This window comes from Mytilus californianus, unplaced genomic scaffold (genome assembly GCF_021869535.1).
Source record: "Mytilus californianus isolate M0D057914Y unplaced genomic scaffold, xbMytCali1.0.p SCAF_10, whole genome shotgun sequence".
In the NCBI taxonomy this organism is placed as follows: domain Eukaryota; kingdom Metazoa; phylum Mollusca; class Bivalvia; order Mytilida; family Mytilidae; genus Mytilus; species Mytilus californianus.
In genome coordinates this window covers 52929956-52948803 of record NW_026262582.1, presented here as the reverse complement: position 1 = coordinate 52948803, position 18848 = coordinate 52929956, and the positions used below count along the sequence as shown (strand labels likewise).

The following is an 18848-nucleotide window of genomic DNA, read 5'->3' as shown; positions in this document are numbered from 1 at the left end:
ACTTTGAGCATTCCTGATGAAGGTAAATCCAGAAAAGCGCTTCGGACGCATGAAATTAATAACGTGTTGTTTTCATTTTTTAAGTTAAACAATAAATAGAGACGAATGAGGGTCTCAATTATTTACTGATATAAAAGAGAGGGGGGGGGGGGGGGCAACAGACAAACAACAATACACAAAACACAACATAGAAAACTAAAGACTGAGCAACATGTTATGGTAAACCAAATATTTGATGGTGTTATAGTTCTACTTTCCAACCACTAACGAGGGTCTTCGGTGGCCGAGTGGTCTGAGTAGTTCAACTACTGTATCAATAGCCTGTCAACACTGTCGTTGTGAGTTCAACCCCGCACGTGGCAGCTGCACTCAACTGCAGTCTTAATTGACTAGGATTGTCAGTTTTCCTGTCCAAGGTCGGTTGTTCTCTCCGGGCACACCGTCTTCCTCCACCAATAAAACTTTCCGCGATGAAATAACACAATAGTGCTGAAAGTGGCGTTTAACACAAACCAATCAATCAATCAATCAACCAAACCACTAACAGTTAAGATATTCAGTGATATCTCATGATTAAAATAACAAGCGGATATATTGATATTTTATTGTAAATAAGAATTAAATAAGAGAAAAATAGAATCCATAGACCATAAAGCGAGATACTGCAATACATATTTCGTAACTAGTAAATTACTTCATTAAACATGTATGTATCGCAGTAGTTCAATCGATGTGCAAGTTCAACAACATTTTTAGTATAATACTTCGAGTTAAAAGGCCAGTTTTTGATTGGGTAATATGAAAATGACATTCTACTCCAACTTAAAGGGCAGCGGTGACAGTTTTTGTAATGCCCACTCCAGGTACAGTGCAATTAAAATCTATAATTTAAATGGCATTACTTGAACTTTTGAATCAATAACTTTAAAGAAAAATTTTGATTTTAAACCTTAATATTAAAAGACCTGATTTTAGATTTACAAGACATAATACATTTGTAACAGATCATTCAATATAATAAATCAAATTAGACATAACTGAGAGGGTAATTGTTATCCCTAAAAAAAACTTGACTTCACCTCGGTTGACAATTTATTGTTCTCTTTGACCCCTAAGCTATGTGTTATTATTCAAGTTTGGAAAATGTCACTGTTAACATAGCATACATAAACAAGTTTTCATGTAATGCATATGCTGCTCACAAGGAAGCTATTAAACCAAGAGTTCCAAATGGTGAAGTTGAAGTCATCCCTTCGTAAATTTTACGGACGCCATCACGAGTTGGTTGACCGTTATGGAATAACCGTTTTACAGATGATATCGGATATGTTCCTTATGTCGTAACTACAATACCCTCCCTTTTCACGAATGTGACTTACCGAATTAGACTATTTACCGGATTTGTAATAACATAAGCAACACGACGGGTGCCACATGTGGAGCAGGATCTGCTTACCCTTCCGGAGCACCTGAGATCACCCCCAGTTTTTGGTGGGGTTCGTGTTGCTTAGTCTTTGGTTTTCTATGTTGTGTCATCTGTACTATTATTTGTCTGTTTGTCTTTTTATTTTTGGCCATGGCGTTGTCAGTTTGTTTTCGATCTATGAGTTTGACTGTCCCTCTGGTATCTTTCGTCCCTCTTTCAATTGAGTAAAACATTGGCTAATATAGGAATAAAAATTATTGTAAATTTGATTTTGTTGACAACTACTTTGTGTATGCATGTATTGAAAAGCAGATTAATATTATGTTAAAAGTATAATCATAAAAATATTACCAGTGCCCAGTAAAAGAAACAATTTAAATGACTAAAATTTTTCAGACTAGTTCGTATATTAGAATATACTTAAACAGATTCCAAAGAAGCGACTCAACATAACTTTGCATACGTAATGTATCGTAGGAAAATGGTCTTCAACCTTGAGTAATACCTTATCAAGTGAAAGAGTAAAATGAAATAGGTTCCAAATATATATTTGTCAGGAGTACATTATTAAGTACAGTTAATAATTCAGTTATTCTTTTCCATTATAATTGATCAGTAGATTATGACAGTCTCAACGTTTCAAGTTAAGAGGGGTCTGTTTAAATTCTGTGTGAAAATCAGTGAACTGGACTCCCATGAATGTGCCCTGATGTACTTCTGTATGCGTTTCATCCTCTCCTCTATAGAACGTCGCTGTGAACGGGACATTGAACTTTCCTTCTGTAAGTTTTGATGTCAATGTCACCCTAGAAATATAGCAAATATATATATCACTGGCTCTATTCATTTTAAAAATTAAATTCATTGTAGTATAAATATTATTATATAACAACACTATCATCTATATCATGTATATAGCTATATATTCAAATTCGTTCCCCCATAAATCATTTTGCAAGAAAAATGCTACCTCATATTAAATAATATATATATATATATACTCATACCACATCTTCTTATATCTATATAGTCTAATGCCTTTTATGAGTGTTGAAATCCCTATGTTCACATACTGCACATATTATTAAGTGTATTTCACAGCCTTTGATTAAGGACATTAAGTCATTATTATAAATTCAAATAATTTTTAAATATCAAATGCAGTAAGGCAGTTTGAAATATATCTTAATTGATCAATGTATTGACTAGCAAATATAAAGATAGAGGAGATCAGAGGGAAATCAAACTTCCAATGTAAGTTATTTTTAAAAATAAGAAGATATGGCATAATTGCCAATGTGACAACTCTCCGCAGGAGACCAAATGATACAGAAATTAACAACTATATGTCAGCGTACGGCCTTCAACAATGAGCAAAACCCATACCGCATAGTCAGCTATAAAAAGGCCCGAAATGACAAATGTAAAACAATATAAACGAGAAAACTAACGGCCTGATTTATGTACAAAAAAATGAACGAAAAACAAATATGATATACAGCAACAAACGACAACCACTGAATTACAGTCGCCTGACTTGGGACAGGCACATACAGAATGTGGCGGGTTAAACTAGTTTGTTGGCGCCAAACCCTTTCCCTAACCTGGGACAGTGGTGTAACGGCACAACATAAGAACAAACTATGAAAACCAAAAAACCTCCATGAGAAACAGCAAAAAACGACAACCACTTAATTACAGGCATATTTTATAGTTTGTTGATATGTTGTTCTGCATAATCATTGTTCCAGGTTAGGGAGAGAATCGAGTGCTCACAAGACATGTTTAATTTCGCCGCATCCAGTAGTTTATATATTATGTACACTTGTGTTTTCAAATGCATCACCGCACAATAAAGTACTACGCATCGATATGCTGAACACTATAGGACAGAAACAAATGGCAACGGAAAATTGTTTTTATCTATATTACATCAGTACATCATTCATGATGAACATGACCTTAAAATACTAATTATCATGTAAAAGTCATGCAAAGCAATTCGGATATAGATGATAGATGAACTTTGTTAGAAACATATATAGATACAAGAAGATGTGGTATGAGTGCCAATGAGACAACTCTCCATCCAAGTCACAATTGTAAAAGTAAACCATTATAGGTCAAAGTACTGCCTTCAACACGGAGCCTTGGCTCACACCTCACAGCAAGCTATAAAGGGCCCCAAAAATGACAATAGACAAACAGTAAAATAACTCTTACAAAAAATGTTATAAAAAGCCCGACGTAAAGACTTCCTTAAGTAATACAAAACAGACATCTAACAAACACAGGGCAAACACAGAGATTGTAAGAAATCTTAGTAAAACCATAACAAAAAATCTTAACCATAACAATAATTAATACATTGATTGGTGTTTGCTTTACGCCACCTCAAAAAAACTGTTTGAAAATGTTGAAATACGGTAATTTAATATTTTTGGATTTGATAAAATAAGGACAACATACCCCGCTCGCACTATCTCATTTCATTGTAAGATGAATCGTGAAAACCGTAAATATGAAATATAATAGCAACCATCACAATAAACATGTATTATAATACTTAGTTTAACAGTTGATGTGGTGAAACTACTTTACCAAATATTTCAACCTCAGAACGCACTGATCTCTATCACATTTCCATTGTCAGTGAAATATGAAATCGGAGTCAAAAGATTTGTCATGTAATTTAATTACACATCACAATGATCATATGTAAAAAGTTTAACTTTAACTTTAAACCGATACGGGACAGTAAATTGAAATCAGGGCTTTCATTAATAGCATTAAAAAGACTAATTAACACAGTGTGAAACTGAGAAAGAAAAGAAAATGTTTGAAATACGGTAATTTATTGTTTTTGGATTGATAAAATAAGCAACCCTATCAAAGTTATAAAAAATACACCATCATTGAACGGCCCTATAGCATTACCTATATTTTAAATGCAAGTATTCAGTGTTAAAAAGCACATGATGGCTCACTGCAAGAAAGAAATATAGAGAAAGATAACTAAACCCTTTAACAAATAAGCCATTACTTAAAATATTAAGGCACACATACGTTGATTTTGCTGGAATTTTGCTTGGGTATTCCGCTTTCCATTGTTGGATAAAAGATGTCTTTACTCCTGTTGTTTCGCCAATGTTGAGAGACCTCTCCACGCTTACTTGTAACTTCAAGCTTGATCCTAATTCTGGGATGCCAGCTGTTGCTTCTAGTGAAGCTGCAAATGCAAATTGAAGCAAAGAATATTCGGTCTAAGTTATTTTTTTTACATTTATTTCAACAGTTCAAAATTTTAATTTTCCTCTTAAAAATGAACGTTCAATTTTCATTAAATTATTAATTCTTATTTATAACTTTTCATTAAAAATCTATGCTTATGTAAACAATAATGGAAAGCATATCTAGAATTGAATCTTTAAAAAAGTACATTTTGTCGTCATGAGATATATTAGCTATAGAGCAAATTACTCAACTATAAAGGGGTTGCTTTCTTGAAATATTGGTGGCATCATAGGACATTATTTTTGACATTACATTTCAAGGAATGATTTCAATCAGGTTTTTGTTTAACATGCCCATTAGTTTCAGTGAGAAAGATTTTTCAACAATGAAAAACTCGAAATGATAGAAATTGTGAGCAATTAGCCTTTGATTTAGATGGGCTATAAAAGTTTATTATGATATACAGGAAGACAATACATCCAATGCTATGTGTTTTAAGCGCGTTAAATGATAATTCCATTAACATTTACCGGGGAATGAAGGGACATTAGTTGCTTTTAATAATGAAAAACCCATATGTATGTGGTATGCCCTTATACTTTTGAAATTGGAAGTGAAATTGGAAGTCAAATTACTCAACGTTATCACCCCACTTAACAAGTTTTTTTTTCAACTTCAATGTTTCACTATAATTGATTAATTGATTGATCGATGTTTTTTTAACATCTAGTGGAAAATATGTCATGCATATTCAGGACGAGAATGAATGAAAAATAAATCCAATAAGTTGGTTCTGTAAAGGATGTAGACAGGGATGAAGGGCGGAAGATTTTTACTACCACTGGACCAAAAGTTAATGCTGCAGTAGGGTTAAAATCTTGCCTTGCACACCATCAGAGAGTTGTTGTTCTTTAAAGCCCCAAGAACGGGTTCTAACCCCACATGACACATCGGTATTGACCTCTCAAAATTCCAATCGGACGTGACTACGTATTTAGATCTCCCGCACATCAAAATTTACGTCCCTTTCTATACCCTATCCTACAATCAGGGTGAAATATTTGAATGGACAGTCCAATCATTAATTCAATCTGTTGTGTGAGTTTTGCAGATAAAGAGATAAAAACGTGCATGTAAACATATGAACTACAGAAACGCTAGACCGTGAGATCTTCCATGAAAAAGCATGAGTTTGTATAAATATATTCACTTGTAATTTTAAATCCAAAATCCCATCTGAATTCGTAGGTATTCTCCCGTGTTATTTTCTGCTCATCAGTTCTGTTAACAGTCTGTTCTACTTTAGTATCGTTGACCTCGGTCCACTGAAAAACGCTTCTAGGTGTTGTGTGAAGGATTGCATTCTCCAAATCATACTCAATAGTCTTTAGCTTGAGTGGCCCTACTGGAAACTGAAACAGAGAAGTCATTATTATCATCACCATCTAATATCGTTAAAATGTGTTCGAATAGTATTATGTTGCTGCTTTCTTTATTTCAATGTTTTATTAATATCGTATTTTTTTTTTAATAAAAGATGAAGATTTTAAACCATTTCTTTATAATACTGTATGATTAAGTTTTATTCTAATGTCGTTAAGTATTATAAATTTGTCTTGATTATGTAATACCTACCAGCTGTATTTTACGAAGCGCCGAAATACCATCGTTTGGGAAACCGCCATCAATATTAGGGTTTTGTGTAGGTGTATAGTCTCCCTTAAGGAAGAGGGTCTGACTGCCTGCATAATCCCTGCCATCATATCCAACCCAACTACATAAAAATATATTAAATATACATTATTGGTAGTAGTGGGCAGTAAATCAAATCTTTCATAATGCAGATTCAACGGTGTGTGTTTGTAAAACCCGGATTGACAGTAGGAACCTAGTCAATGTTTCCCTTTTGTATAATCCATGGTGCTAATTTAGGAGACCTGTTTTTTATAATTTTGAACTATTTTCATTAGTTTGTTTAATAAGATTATACATGCTTTTTTCTTGTCATTAAGTTAATGTTGTTTTTGTCACAAATCGTATAAGTTGGTTTATATGGCAATAAAAGTTTGATTTGATTTGATTTGATATATTTTGCTTCTCCAACTACGAGATTGCCAGTAGTTTAATCAGTATGACTCTGTACCTCAATATTTTCGTCATCATCAAAGTATCAAAGTCACCAACGCACCACAATTTTCCCTAATGATACAAGATTTGACCAAATACCGACGTATAATTTCAAACAAGGGCGGTTTTAAACGAAAAAAAAAATTACTGTTCATTCAAATTTTTATGCAACATCGTCATTACTACACCTCATTTTTATTAACAATTTTGAAGTTGAACAAAAACATGCATTTCACTTGCTTTCGATTTCTTGGATGACTTCTAACGATATGCGAATGGAGAAAAAACAAAACCATGTAGCAAATATAATTGATTATTTTTCATGTGTGGAAAACAAACTTTTAATGTCTTCAATTAATAATTTATTTTGTTAACATTTGGTAAGTGGGGATTTGGGGGATATCGAACTGCCTAAAGTCGTTAATACATTCTTTACCTCCATGTTGTTGTTGACGGCCTCCGCAATTCATATTATTTAATCCTGCAATGATACTTGATGTAAACGGTAAAGTCATAGTAGAAAAATTGTCTTTTGCTAATGATAAGATTAAGATGCGCATATGGTAATAATCTTGCACAAACCAACTATATACTTACGCTCCTCTTAGAATTCTTACAGATGAAATCATGCGCAAAAATCCAAAATGATCAAGATTTGCAACATCGTTGCGAAAGGTCAATGTTCTGCCTTCAAATGTGACTGTGTTCAAAGATACAGATTTCTGGTTCTGCATAAAAATCCTTGAAATGAAATCGAAATATTTTGAAATATATTTCACATAAACACAATAAGCACAGAAATGCATCATTACAAATTACCATCAGTGGCAGAACAGGGGACAATTAGGCAAATTGCACGTCCATCTCATGTTCTCGTAGCTGAGGGAAAAAAGTTTACGCTCATAACTTCCCCTAAAAACACTTACAATAAGTTTTCATATTACAATGTTAAGACGTCGGTGTAAAATGAAAAACTACAATATATCTGGCCTTGAAAATACCCTTGACAAATCATACAATGGAAAGTCCAAACAATTCCATTTTTCTGTCAGAATATATTTGGTGGGAACATAAAATCTCAAATGGTCCAGTGGTTTTCAGAAAATTCTCAGAAAGTATTAAGATAGGAATAAAAATTTAGATTTAAAGGTGAAAGTGACAAAACAGTAAATAATACATTTCCATAGCACACTACATTGGAATAAGTAAGAGAATTTAAAGAAAATTCGTAGTTTTTCGTTTGCATCTTCAACCTGTCGACAGGTTAGTGATGTTGATGAAAGCTTGTTTTAGTAAAATTTTGAATTACCAGAAATAAAAACCAAAAAGAATAGAAATTGAAAATATTTTTTTTCGGTAAAATTTTGTTTAAACTCTTTTGAAGTTTAAATATATATATTTGGCCTACAGTTTCGAATTGTATTACAGTTGTTTCATGAATCATTTATTTTTATTAAAAATAATATAAAAGGCTCTCATAATTCTTTTTCGGATGGATCTTGTTTTATTTATGATGTCTATTGATATTTTGTAAATATTTTAATAAGAGTTGAAATTTAAATAAAATATAGTCTAGTCTTGTCTTGTAAAGTTAGGGTCTTTTTAAATCATTGACCCAATCAGTCAAAAAGGCTGTGGTCAGGCATCATGCACAAAGTACATTTTGATTATTGAAAAGAGAGAACGCCCAGGAAGTCAGTGTTCAAGTTACCATTTCCGACAAGTCACAATTTTAGTTTTGATTGCTGGTTTCTCAAGAAAAAACTTAAGTCCTTAAGAATGTTTCTTTATTTTACACAAAGACCTTATAAAAAATCATCAGACAGCCAAAAAGTCAATACGATGAAAAAAAATCTTTCAATTCAACTTTACTTGCACCAAACTCAAAACTCAAAACTACCTTACCAATGCTTACTCAAGTTACATAGAACTGACGTCTGGAGGCCAACATACGGCCTTGAACGACTGACAAGCCCCCAAAAAAATGACAAAATCCTTAACTGGAAGTCGTAATAGCGATTATTGAAATATACGCGCATGCATGGGCACAATTGCGCAAACACGTAGAAGATGTGATATAATTTTGAGATAAATCTTTTTAGCAGAAAGCCCAATGTAGTTCTCCGTTTCTATTAGAAACATAAGACTAAACATTAAAGGTGATTTAATGTGCTGAAATAATAGCACCGGTTGTGAAAAGTGCCAAATTCCGGCTCACATTTAAAATTCATTCGGAAACCCCAAATGCACATACCTTAATGATTACCAATTTAAACTCAATAAAATGAAGAAAAAAAAGGATACAGGGCTTGATGAAATATGTTTAATGATTTAATACATGATGCGTGCTATGCATTTGCCAGTTGTGAAGGAGCTAGTTTGTGAGTTATATACACCAGTAGAAAGTTTTTACAATCTATTGACTTTGTTGATGTCAGTGCTGTATGAATCTTTGTATGAAATAGTTGATTATTTTTTTTTATAGATTCTTGCAACTAGACTGATGCGTGTGTGTACATTTACTAATTCATCCATATAAAATAACTTTTGAAAAGTTACGGATACTATGCTATATTAATAAATCGTTTAATTCTAATTAGATGTTGATATTTCAGGATGACGCTGTTGATTTACTTGATTTGCTTTAACTTAATCTTTTAACAACCAAATTGTAATGTTCCCATTAATAATTATAAGCAGATACATTAAAACGGTATTTGGCTTTGATAAAATCTGCATGTGTTTAATATAAACACCACTAAATACGTACATATTAATTCCATTAAGACATTCAATATACTTTTACTGTATTTATAATGCTTTATCTTAAATTAAAGTCAATTTTCTAAATCCTTCCTAAATAATAGGTTGGTATCATTTGTAATTATCCAAAAAAGCATGATGTATATAACATATGCCGCATCGGCCAAGGGGTATAAATATAATATAAAAATACATAAAAAAACAGACAGAAACACGTACATAATCGTTCAGGAGTTTTAATGATCTTGACATCTTGTTAAACCATCTTAAATATTTTATTTTCTGTCCTTGCATTACCACACAAATTTTCCCTGTATATTCATAATTTTGGAACAACACCCATCTACAAAGAAATTTAAAAATTAACCAAGTTACACAAGTACAACTTTAAAATTATTTTCAGTTAAACTTTGATTCTAACAGGGCTTTGTTATTACCAAGACGTTAAAAAGAAGAAAAAATAAAAAAAATGAAAGAATTGATTTATGAGTGATTGCGCATACAAACCACCAACAGAAACGAAACGGTAAGTAATTTTTAATAAATTAATACATTGTCTAGTCTGTATGATTTAATGGAAACATGGTGCATAAAAAGTGCCGGAGACGAGCAGATGTACGATTTAAAATTTTCGATCTTTCCTGCCATATGCAAAAAATAAGGAAAAAGGGTCATATATAAACTATTGGTATTGTAATATCGTATGGATTAAATAAGTGAAAAATAGGTTAAAATATCAAAGAATATTTCCTAAATTAAAATTTAAAGACAAAAATAAATAGAAAGAAGGGGGTCCATTCCCCAAGCACATGTGGGGTAGGCATTATATTTGTCAACATATCTTTATACCGAGCTTCTGCGAGGTGTAAAATGTTGATAAAAATATGGTCTACCCATTATAAATTGAGCATAGAACATGGCATTTATAAAATTATTTCGTTTCTAATAGGAACATTCTTAACTTTTGTACTTCGAATCGGACTTATACACTGTAAGACACGTTCGAAAGGAAGCCATTTCCATTTGATGAAGCAAAAACGTTCCAGAAAACCAACTGCTTTACGATGAAAAAAATTAAACATGTAAACTTACTTTTAGAATGATTTTCTTTTATTTCCTAGAAAGCAAGACCAACACAAATGTCCATATTGATATCCGGCGGTGTTCAAAATACAATTGACGTTACAATTTTAATTGTGACGCCACGCACTTGCACCCCATGTTCTTTTTGTTTAGAAAGGAAAAGAATAATCATATAAGAATTCGTTTCGATACATCCGAAACTGTATAACCGTTATACACTTGTACTCTTTCGTAGTTTCTGTGTTGCTCAATCTCTGGTTTCATTGTAATGTTTGTCTCACATCAAATTTTGACTCTTATATATACGTTTTTTTTTGGGGGAGGGGGGGGGGGGATGAATAGTTTTTCACAGCTGTGTGCAGATAATTTCGATTGGCTTCTTCGAGATTGGTAATTAAAATGAATAATATGCTGCATTTGAATTGATTTCGATTACCTTTAAGAAATTTGAATTTCGTACTGTCAATGTACTTACACGCCTCCGTCAACAGATACACTAACTGCTGATTGGTCGAACCCAGCATCCAGCATATTAGGGCATGATTCCGTAAATACTTTACTCCTACCTTTGAGATTTTCATGATCATACAAAGTTATCTACAAAACATAAATCATGCATGACGAAAAAAAAAACCCAACAACAACAGACTTTATTGAATCCGTCGTGTGGTAGTGAAACACACAAATGAGTAAACGAAAACAGTGGGACATACTTAAACAAAAGAAATAACGTTAGTGTGTTATCCGATCTCTAAAATACACAAAGCGTCAGGAATAAAATACAAAATACCAGAAGAAGTATTGAAAAACATCAATTGGTCATTTTTTTATTATTTTTTTAATAAATGCTTTTAGCCAGGATCGGTGCCAGACTTTGGAGTAAAACTATTATCAACCATATTCAAAATCTTCTTCGGATGGCTGCGCAAGGAGTTTGTTAAGTAACAATTCATGTACTTAGTCAAAACACTTAAAGTTGGAATCAATACAGACGGAGATAAAATTGGGATTTCGTTATACGCAGATTAATGTTTCTTCAATCCCGTTCCTCTGATTATCTTCAGTGACTCTTGGTCTATCTTAGTACACGATGTACACATCGTAAAGGCTGAAAAGTCAAAAGTCGTGTATTTGAAACAAACATATATTGAAGAAAACATTTTTTGTTTCGATCGTTGGGACTTCCAATTTCAACTGTGGAATCTTAATATACTAATCGGAACATTTTGACTATACTCTGATGGCAAGTAATGTTGCGAAATCAGAAAGCAGTGCACTTGAACTGGTTATAGCAATGTTTAAAACATTCGCCAAACTTCCATATAAATCGTACACACATTCTTACCTATATATGGTGCTTCAAATGGGTACAAAGAATTTTATATGACTGTATAACTGTTGGAATACGTGGTAAATCATTGGAATAGACTCCAATGTTTTAATATTGGATGTTTTAATAAAAATACTTCGTATTGGCTAAAAAAACCAAGCAATTTTTAACTACAAAAAGTAGAATTTTAAAATCAGTGAAAAACATGTTACTTTAATTATTCTTCCCTTAGTTTATTTATTTTGTACTTACATTGTATCATAGATCAAATTTATTTGTTCAGTGTATGTTCACTGGTGTTAATATATCTTTTGATTGAGTTAAGCCATTTCAATTTATATTTTATAGTGTGTCTTTCTATGTTGTGATGTTACACTATTGTTGCAGATAAGGGTGAAGGTTTGGTACCATTAAAACGTTTAAACCCGCTGCAATTGTTTGCACCTGTCCTAAGTCAGGAATCTCATGTTCAGTAGTTGTCGTTTGTTGATGTGGTTCATAAGTGTTTCTCGTTTCTCGTTTTTTATATAGATTAGACCGTTGGTTTTCCCGTTTGAATGGTTTTACACTAGTAATTTTTGGGGCCCTTTATAGCTTGCTGTTCGGTGTGAGCCAAGGCTCCATGTTGAAGACCGTACTTTGACCTATAATGGTTTACTTTTTATAAATTTTGACTTGGATGGAGAGTTGTCTCTTTGGCACTCATACCACATCTTCTTATATCTAATTATAGAATGTAGAATTTTTGAACGATGCAGTAAACACACTGACAATATAATCTTTTCCGGAATATAAGACATTATATGCATTATGATTTAAATGACTATTATATCTTGAAAACAGACAACCTAAGTAACGCATTTTATATTTGAGACTGAACCATATCATAGTGTGAGCTAGCCCTAATTATTCAGTTGTGGGTACGTCAAGTTTAGATGTTTCGAGGCCAAAGATATCAAAATTTTGCGCGTACTAGGAAGGATTTCTTTGTGCTGCCCGAACTCCATTGAAGACGAAAAGCAAGTATTTTTATGTTGTCCATTGTATAAAGATATTAGGGAGAATGTTTTAATGAGTTAAATCATAATAGTCTTTATTGTCATATCAGTATACAAGTATACATGTGACAAATACAAATCGTTAAAGGTTGATGATTTAAAAAAAAAAAACGGTTCTAGTCAAGAAAGCTATCTGTGATTCTATGCAGGGTAAGTAATAACCGTTTGTGTGTCAAAACCTGCGGAGATATTTTAGATAGACGTCGCAATTTTCTATAAATATGAAGATATTTAAAATGGTTCAAGTCCTTTTCAAGTTATATGTTTTTTTTATATTTAGGACATTTACATATCGTTGAATATTTTCATATACGATGTGCGGTGTACTTGTTTAAAAGGACATAAGGTGCCAAATGTATTCAAACTTTCAAATTTGATTTAATATATACCAAAAACCTAAGACAGAATTACAAAAGTTACATAGAAAACAAACGCAATGTTTGGATTCGTAATAAAGTATCAACATTTCGAGTGTATTTCCGACAGGATCCCATCTTATTAACAATCATCAGGATACTCGAAAACTGTCGATAGGCATGTGACCCCGTTTTAACTATAAATATTGACAGACAGGTAAACATAAAATACAAACATACACTAGTATAAGGTCGATTTTCTTAGGTCTGTTTGATCTCACTTAAAAAAATATCAATTAAATTAAACCTGTATAAGACCGATTTTTTTGTGGGTCGACACAATCAACGAAATCGGTCGTCTTGCCGTTGCCGTCCCTTCTTTCTTTCTTTTTTCATCCGACATGTGCACAACCCATTTCCAATAAAAGTTAAATCAAAGTTCGCATGAATATGAATGTAAATGAGGTTGACCTATTAACTTGTAAGTCAATAACACATCATTAATGTATTTGATATAAAACAAGGAGCTGTGATATGATTGCCAAATGAGATAACTATCCACCAGAGTCCAAATGACGTGAATGTAAGCAATTATAGATCACCATACGTCCTTCAAATCTGATTGATTGATTGATTGGTGTCTAACGCCACATTCAGCACTATTGTGAAATTTTGTGGCGGTCAGTTTTTATTGGTTGACGGGTAGCCGGTAGAAAAACTGACAATCCTAGTCATTTAAGATTGGAGTCAAACTCACAACCTGAGTACTGACAGGCTAGTGATACAGTATTTCGAATGTGGCGGAGCTTATTTTGACATATTTGAATTAAACTGACTGTTAATAACTAAATATTATTTCAATATTCTGCTTTATAAATGTTTGAAACACATACAAATCATATTTTAATGTTTTGTCTTAATGTAGCTAATGCCCTTTAAGGTGAGACTTAAATACATAAATATTGTATTATATTGTATTATCTCTTTGATATATTCTACATTGGAAAGGTTTAGATTAATCTTAATCAAGTTAAATATTGTCTTCTCTAGATAGAATTTTTCTGCTTATACATTGCACTTCTGAAAATTAGTAATCACTTATCAAACTTTAAGTTACTTTTAGTACTCCTTAATTCTAGGGTACTGCAACCGATATAACAGTCTATTGCTTTTGTGATAGAAATGTTTCAAACTTAATTGCATAAGAAAATTATTATAATTGAAGTCTATCATTTAATTTTTAAAATTAATATTATGAAAACATTTTAAGCAATTTTCATCTTTTCCTTTAAATTTCAACTAATTGATTAATTGTTGTTTGCTTAACCTCTAGTGGCAAATATTTCATGAATGTTCAGGACGATGCAAGGTAGGTGTCGATCGGGAGGGAGGACGTGGCATTTGGATCGCCACTGGAAAGTTAGGGTATGTTGGATACGGACAGGAATTTCGTCTTGCAACAGACCCCCGAGAGTGGTTGTAAATGTTTTTTTAATGTGCAGATAGTGCGCAACTCGCTACACGAGGCATTGGATTTACTATCACCATTCTGGCCGGACGTGGCTGCGTATTTATATAGCCCGTGCAGCCAATATGTCGCCCCGTTTTAGTAAGGGTTCTTAATCTACTGAAAGGTTTCGATGAATATATACTGTTCATATCTATATAGACACCTTACCTTTGGTTCCATGACTACAGAGTTCTAAAATGTAAGATATCACGTTTGATCAATGTCATAACATTTTGGTTACGTATGATATACATACAATCTTCGCATTATTTGCAATAATATCTTCTATGAATACAGTTAAACGGATTTTCATTTAAAAATCCACACAGCATAAAAAATATGGTTGATTAGGAAACAAATTTGGACAGATCCCTGAAAAGGAGTATATTGGAAAGACCCCCTTAAAAAGTAGTTAGAAGTCGTCTTCAATTAAAAATAGCGAAACCAAATAGTTTAACAATATTTACCAAAGACTGTGCTACAACATGAGACAATATTTATAAATGAAAAATATCTCAAATATAAAAAATCTGCACTAAAATTTTTCCTCCAGTAACTGACATTTTATGGTAGGTAAGCAAATATCCCCCAATCATCAAGAAATGACCATAAATGATCTAAAGAGAAAACTTGGTGCTAATGATTTATAAATACTTGAATAATTGATGAGCTATATGAACAAAAGAGATATAAAAAAAAAGCCATGTCCACTTTAGGTCAACTTTGAATTCTTGAATTTCATTAACGGTACCAATGTTACTGCATTTCAACAATTAATGTCTCTTCAATGATGTTCGAAACCAGAATATTATAAAATCAAAACCTTATAAAACATTAGGATTATTTATTACACCAGTTCAGTTCAGAATGAAGTTCTATTAAATTCAAATATAGGGCAAATGTTAAGTTTTTTCTTAAACATGTCCAGTTGTAACGTATTCTTATACAAGAATAAAGATTCGGGAATTTTGTTTATTGCCAATTGGAATATCTTGTTCTTTTAACTGCTTTTTCGTTCATTTTTTCTTTGTTTGAACTTTGAGATTTTTTCCAACTTAAAACAGTAAAATATTAGATTTTAACTTACCTAAAACGAATAAAATATATGTATTCCTCGTCGTCCTTCTTGAAACAATTGTGTACTACGGTTGAAACATTTTCTTTATTTATACTCGTACGGCCACGGTTGCATGATTTGAAATTTTTATTATCCAATGTATATACTTATTTTCACAAAATTTGATTGGCTCATAGAGATGCATAATTTTACATCGTAAGATATTGCAACATATTTTTTTTATAGATCACTGGACTTTCAGTTAATTGTTGTGGCTGAGATAAAAAAAAACACTTTAAAGATACAATAGTCTTTAAAAAGGAATACATAGACACTTATATAAAACCGTTCAGACAAACCTTTAATTAAAAATTTCCTCGGTCTTATATTTTAATGATAATCAGACTATAAGAGTACGAGTAAAACCTCATCTGTCACTTTGCTTCGTTACAAAAATAGAAAGAATATCTGGTTTCAATCTGACTTATAATACTTAAAATTCATTTCGAAAAGCATATATGAAATATCATTTCTACAATTTACAATTGAAAAAAAATGACCCCAAGTAAACCCCTGGCCACAGTAAGGCGTCCGTTTGGCTGTGCGTGATGTGTTCATTCGATTTCGCGTCCGGTCAGAATGAGAACATAAAATCCGATGCCTGTTGAAGGAAGAATGCTCCATTGCCTCCGGTAGAGGTAACGAGCCACGCTCTTGGCACGTTAAACAGTCTTGGGCCATTAGGTGGCCTGTTCTAAGACTAAATTTCTGTACCTATCAAATATACCCTCATTTTTGAGTGGCATTTACAATTTCCCTCTCCTCATCCCGGTCGACCCTATTACAAGACCTTTCATTGTTCATTTGTTCTCGTCTTGAACATGCATGAAATTGTTTCCACTGAAAGTCAAGCAAACAACAATCAATCAATTATGAGAAGACATTCTTATGATTTTAAAAAAGAAAATATTGGTTTTCAGTTTTGCCTTCTAAACTTTAAACTTTCCTCGTGTCTTGAAATAGTTGATGTCTCGGGAGACAATAAACTTGATATTGTCCTCATAGTTAGTATACATAAGTGTTTTATTATGCAGAAATAAACTGGTATATTCGTGCACAATGTATGGTTATTCTTCTACTGTTCAAAATGAAATATTTTGGGTAAACCATTATTAATTATTTTGAAGAGGACGAAATAAAAATCCGCAAAACTATAATGTTTATTGACGTCATAAATAAAAGACTATGAATACGCTTTGTAAACGCCATAAACAACGCGATTTACGGTCAGTTTAATTACTGTATATATCACAAATGACAATACGTTCAATGCAATTTGACTGCGGAAATAGCACAGAGGAAGTATAAACAATCATTCAGATTGAAGTCAATTTAAACGATACAGAAAGTTTAAGTCTTTTTGCGGGAAAATATTTGCCTCCAGTAAAAAGTTTTTAGCCAGTAAATAGTTTTTGAACTGTTAACCAGTAAAAAGTTTTTTTCAGACAATTTCATAAAAAAAGTAAATTTATTCGACTATAATTTTATAAAGAAAGTACATACTGAGGTATAATTGAAATTGCTAATATCAATTGTTTTATCCTATTTTTCTTAAATTTTGATAATATATTCAAGGCTAAGTTTGATTAAATGTGGGCGCCCCTTATCCGAAAGTGAGAGTTAGGACAAAAATACCGCAGAATTAGTTCAAGGATATCAGAACCACAGTGCACTGAAAATGCAGACAAAAAAAATTTGTATTATTGACGTGTGTTGTCTAGTTTAAAATCTACAGATATCATTATGAGAGTTTCATTTTTTATTTGTTAGTATATAAATATCAAACAATTTACATAAAAACCTGTCTTAAATACCGCACACATAACGTTCACTATGTACCGCGATTGATGTAACGTCACGTTATCTTGACGTTTTACTATGGCTTTCCAATACATCTATCAAGTAGTCAAGACGTCTTTTCTTTTTATCAACCACTATGTGATATTATGGTCCCGTAACCAAAAGGGAAAATGGATACAAAGCTTAAAACCATTCGTTCCGGACACAAAGGAGTAATTATAAAATTTTGGAAGAATTCTGGAGACGTTTTTGGAGATTATTCCTACTACGAACCCGTCTATGAACATTCCAAGTTTACATTCGTCTTCTAGCGCAAATAATCAGTACCACAAACTACCAAAGTTGAACCTACCTACTTTGAAGGGAATATTTTAGATTGGTAATCCTGTTGGGATTCATATGAGACATTTATTACATTGGTTGCAATGCATTACCGTGATTTCCCAATGAAATAAAAACGATAATTTCACATGTGAAATAAACTCGGTTATTTCACTCCTCTGACGTCATACAACAATAGGTGTTGTCAAGACGTCGTCGATGACGTCGCACCAAATCAAATTGTGAATGAGTAGAAAAAGATATAGTCCCTTATATTTTCTACTTTAATTCCATTAAAAAGCCCATTGTCAATGTAATAAAAAGAATAACTAATCAAAGAATTAAAAAATCGAAAAATATTCAACTCGTTACCGAACAACACTGATAATTCACTCCGTTGCAGACCACATCAGGTTTTTCTATGACAAACTCCAACTACGGCAAAGCTATTTCATTATTACAAGAGAGGTATGGACAGATTCATACTATAATACAAACATACATGCAAGTTCTACTTGATATTCCGCAGACAATTTATGCTTTAGCTAGTCTCCGCAATTATTATGACAAAACTGAAACTTACGTACGAGGTCTAGAGTAGCTGGGACAGACAGATAACACTTATTATTCACTACTTATACCAGTTATTTTGAACAAGTTGCCCGCAGAAATACGCCAAGACTTAGCTAGAGAACATAGGTCAACATGTAATCATCATTGAAG

The 18848-nt window shown here is 32.5% G+C and overlaps 1 protein-coding gene across 1 annotated transcript; it reads right to left on the bottom strand.

The window, feature by feature from the left end:
• Positions 1–588: 588 nt before the first annotated feature.
• LOC127718821 (uncharacterized) lies at positions 589–16031 on the bottom strand. The gene is made up of 9 exons (XM_052224895.1): positions 15975–16031; positions 15056–15079; positions 11109–11230; positions 9770–9893; positions 7385–7528; positions 6296–6434; positions 5871–6072; positions 4493–4655; positions 589–2232 (listed from the first exon to the last, which is right to left on the bottom strand). Coding segments are annotated over exons 4-9 (825 nt in total). The 5' UTR covers positions 9772–9893; positions 11109–11230; positions 15056–15079; positions 15975–16031; the 3' UTR covers positions 589–2057.
• Positions 16032–18848: the final 2817 nt, after the last annotated feature.

Coding starts and splice junctions, on each gene's coding strand:
- LOC127718821 (XM_052224895.1), bottom strand. Junction 6,435..7,384: donor GTAAGAATTCTAAGAGGAGC/GTAAGTATATAG, acceptor ATTTTTATGTAG/TTGGGTTGGATATGATGGCA. Junction 6,073..6,295: donor CGCTTCGTAAAATACAGCTG/GTAGGTATTACA, acceptor TCTCTGTTTCAG/TTTCCAGTAGGGCCACTCAA.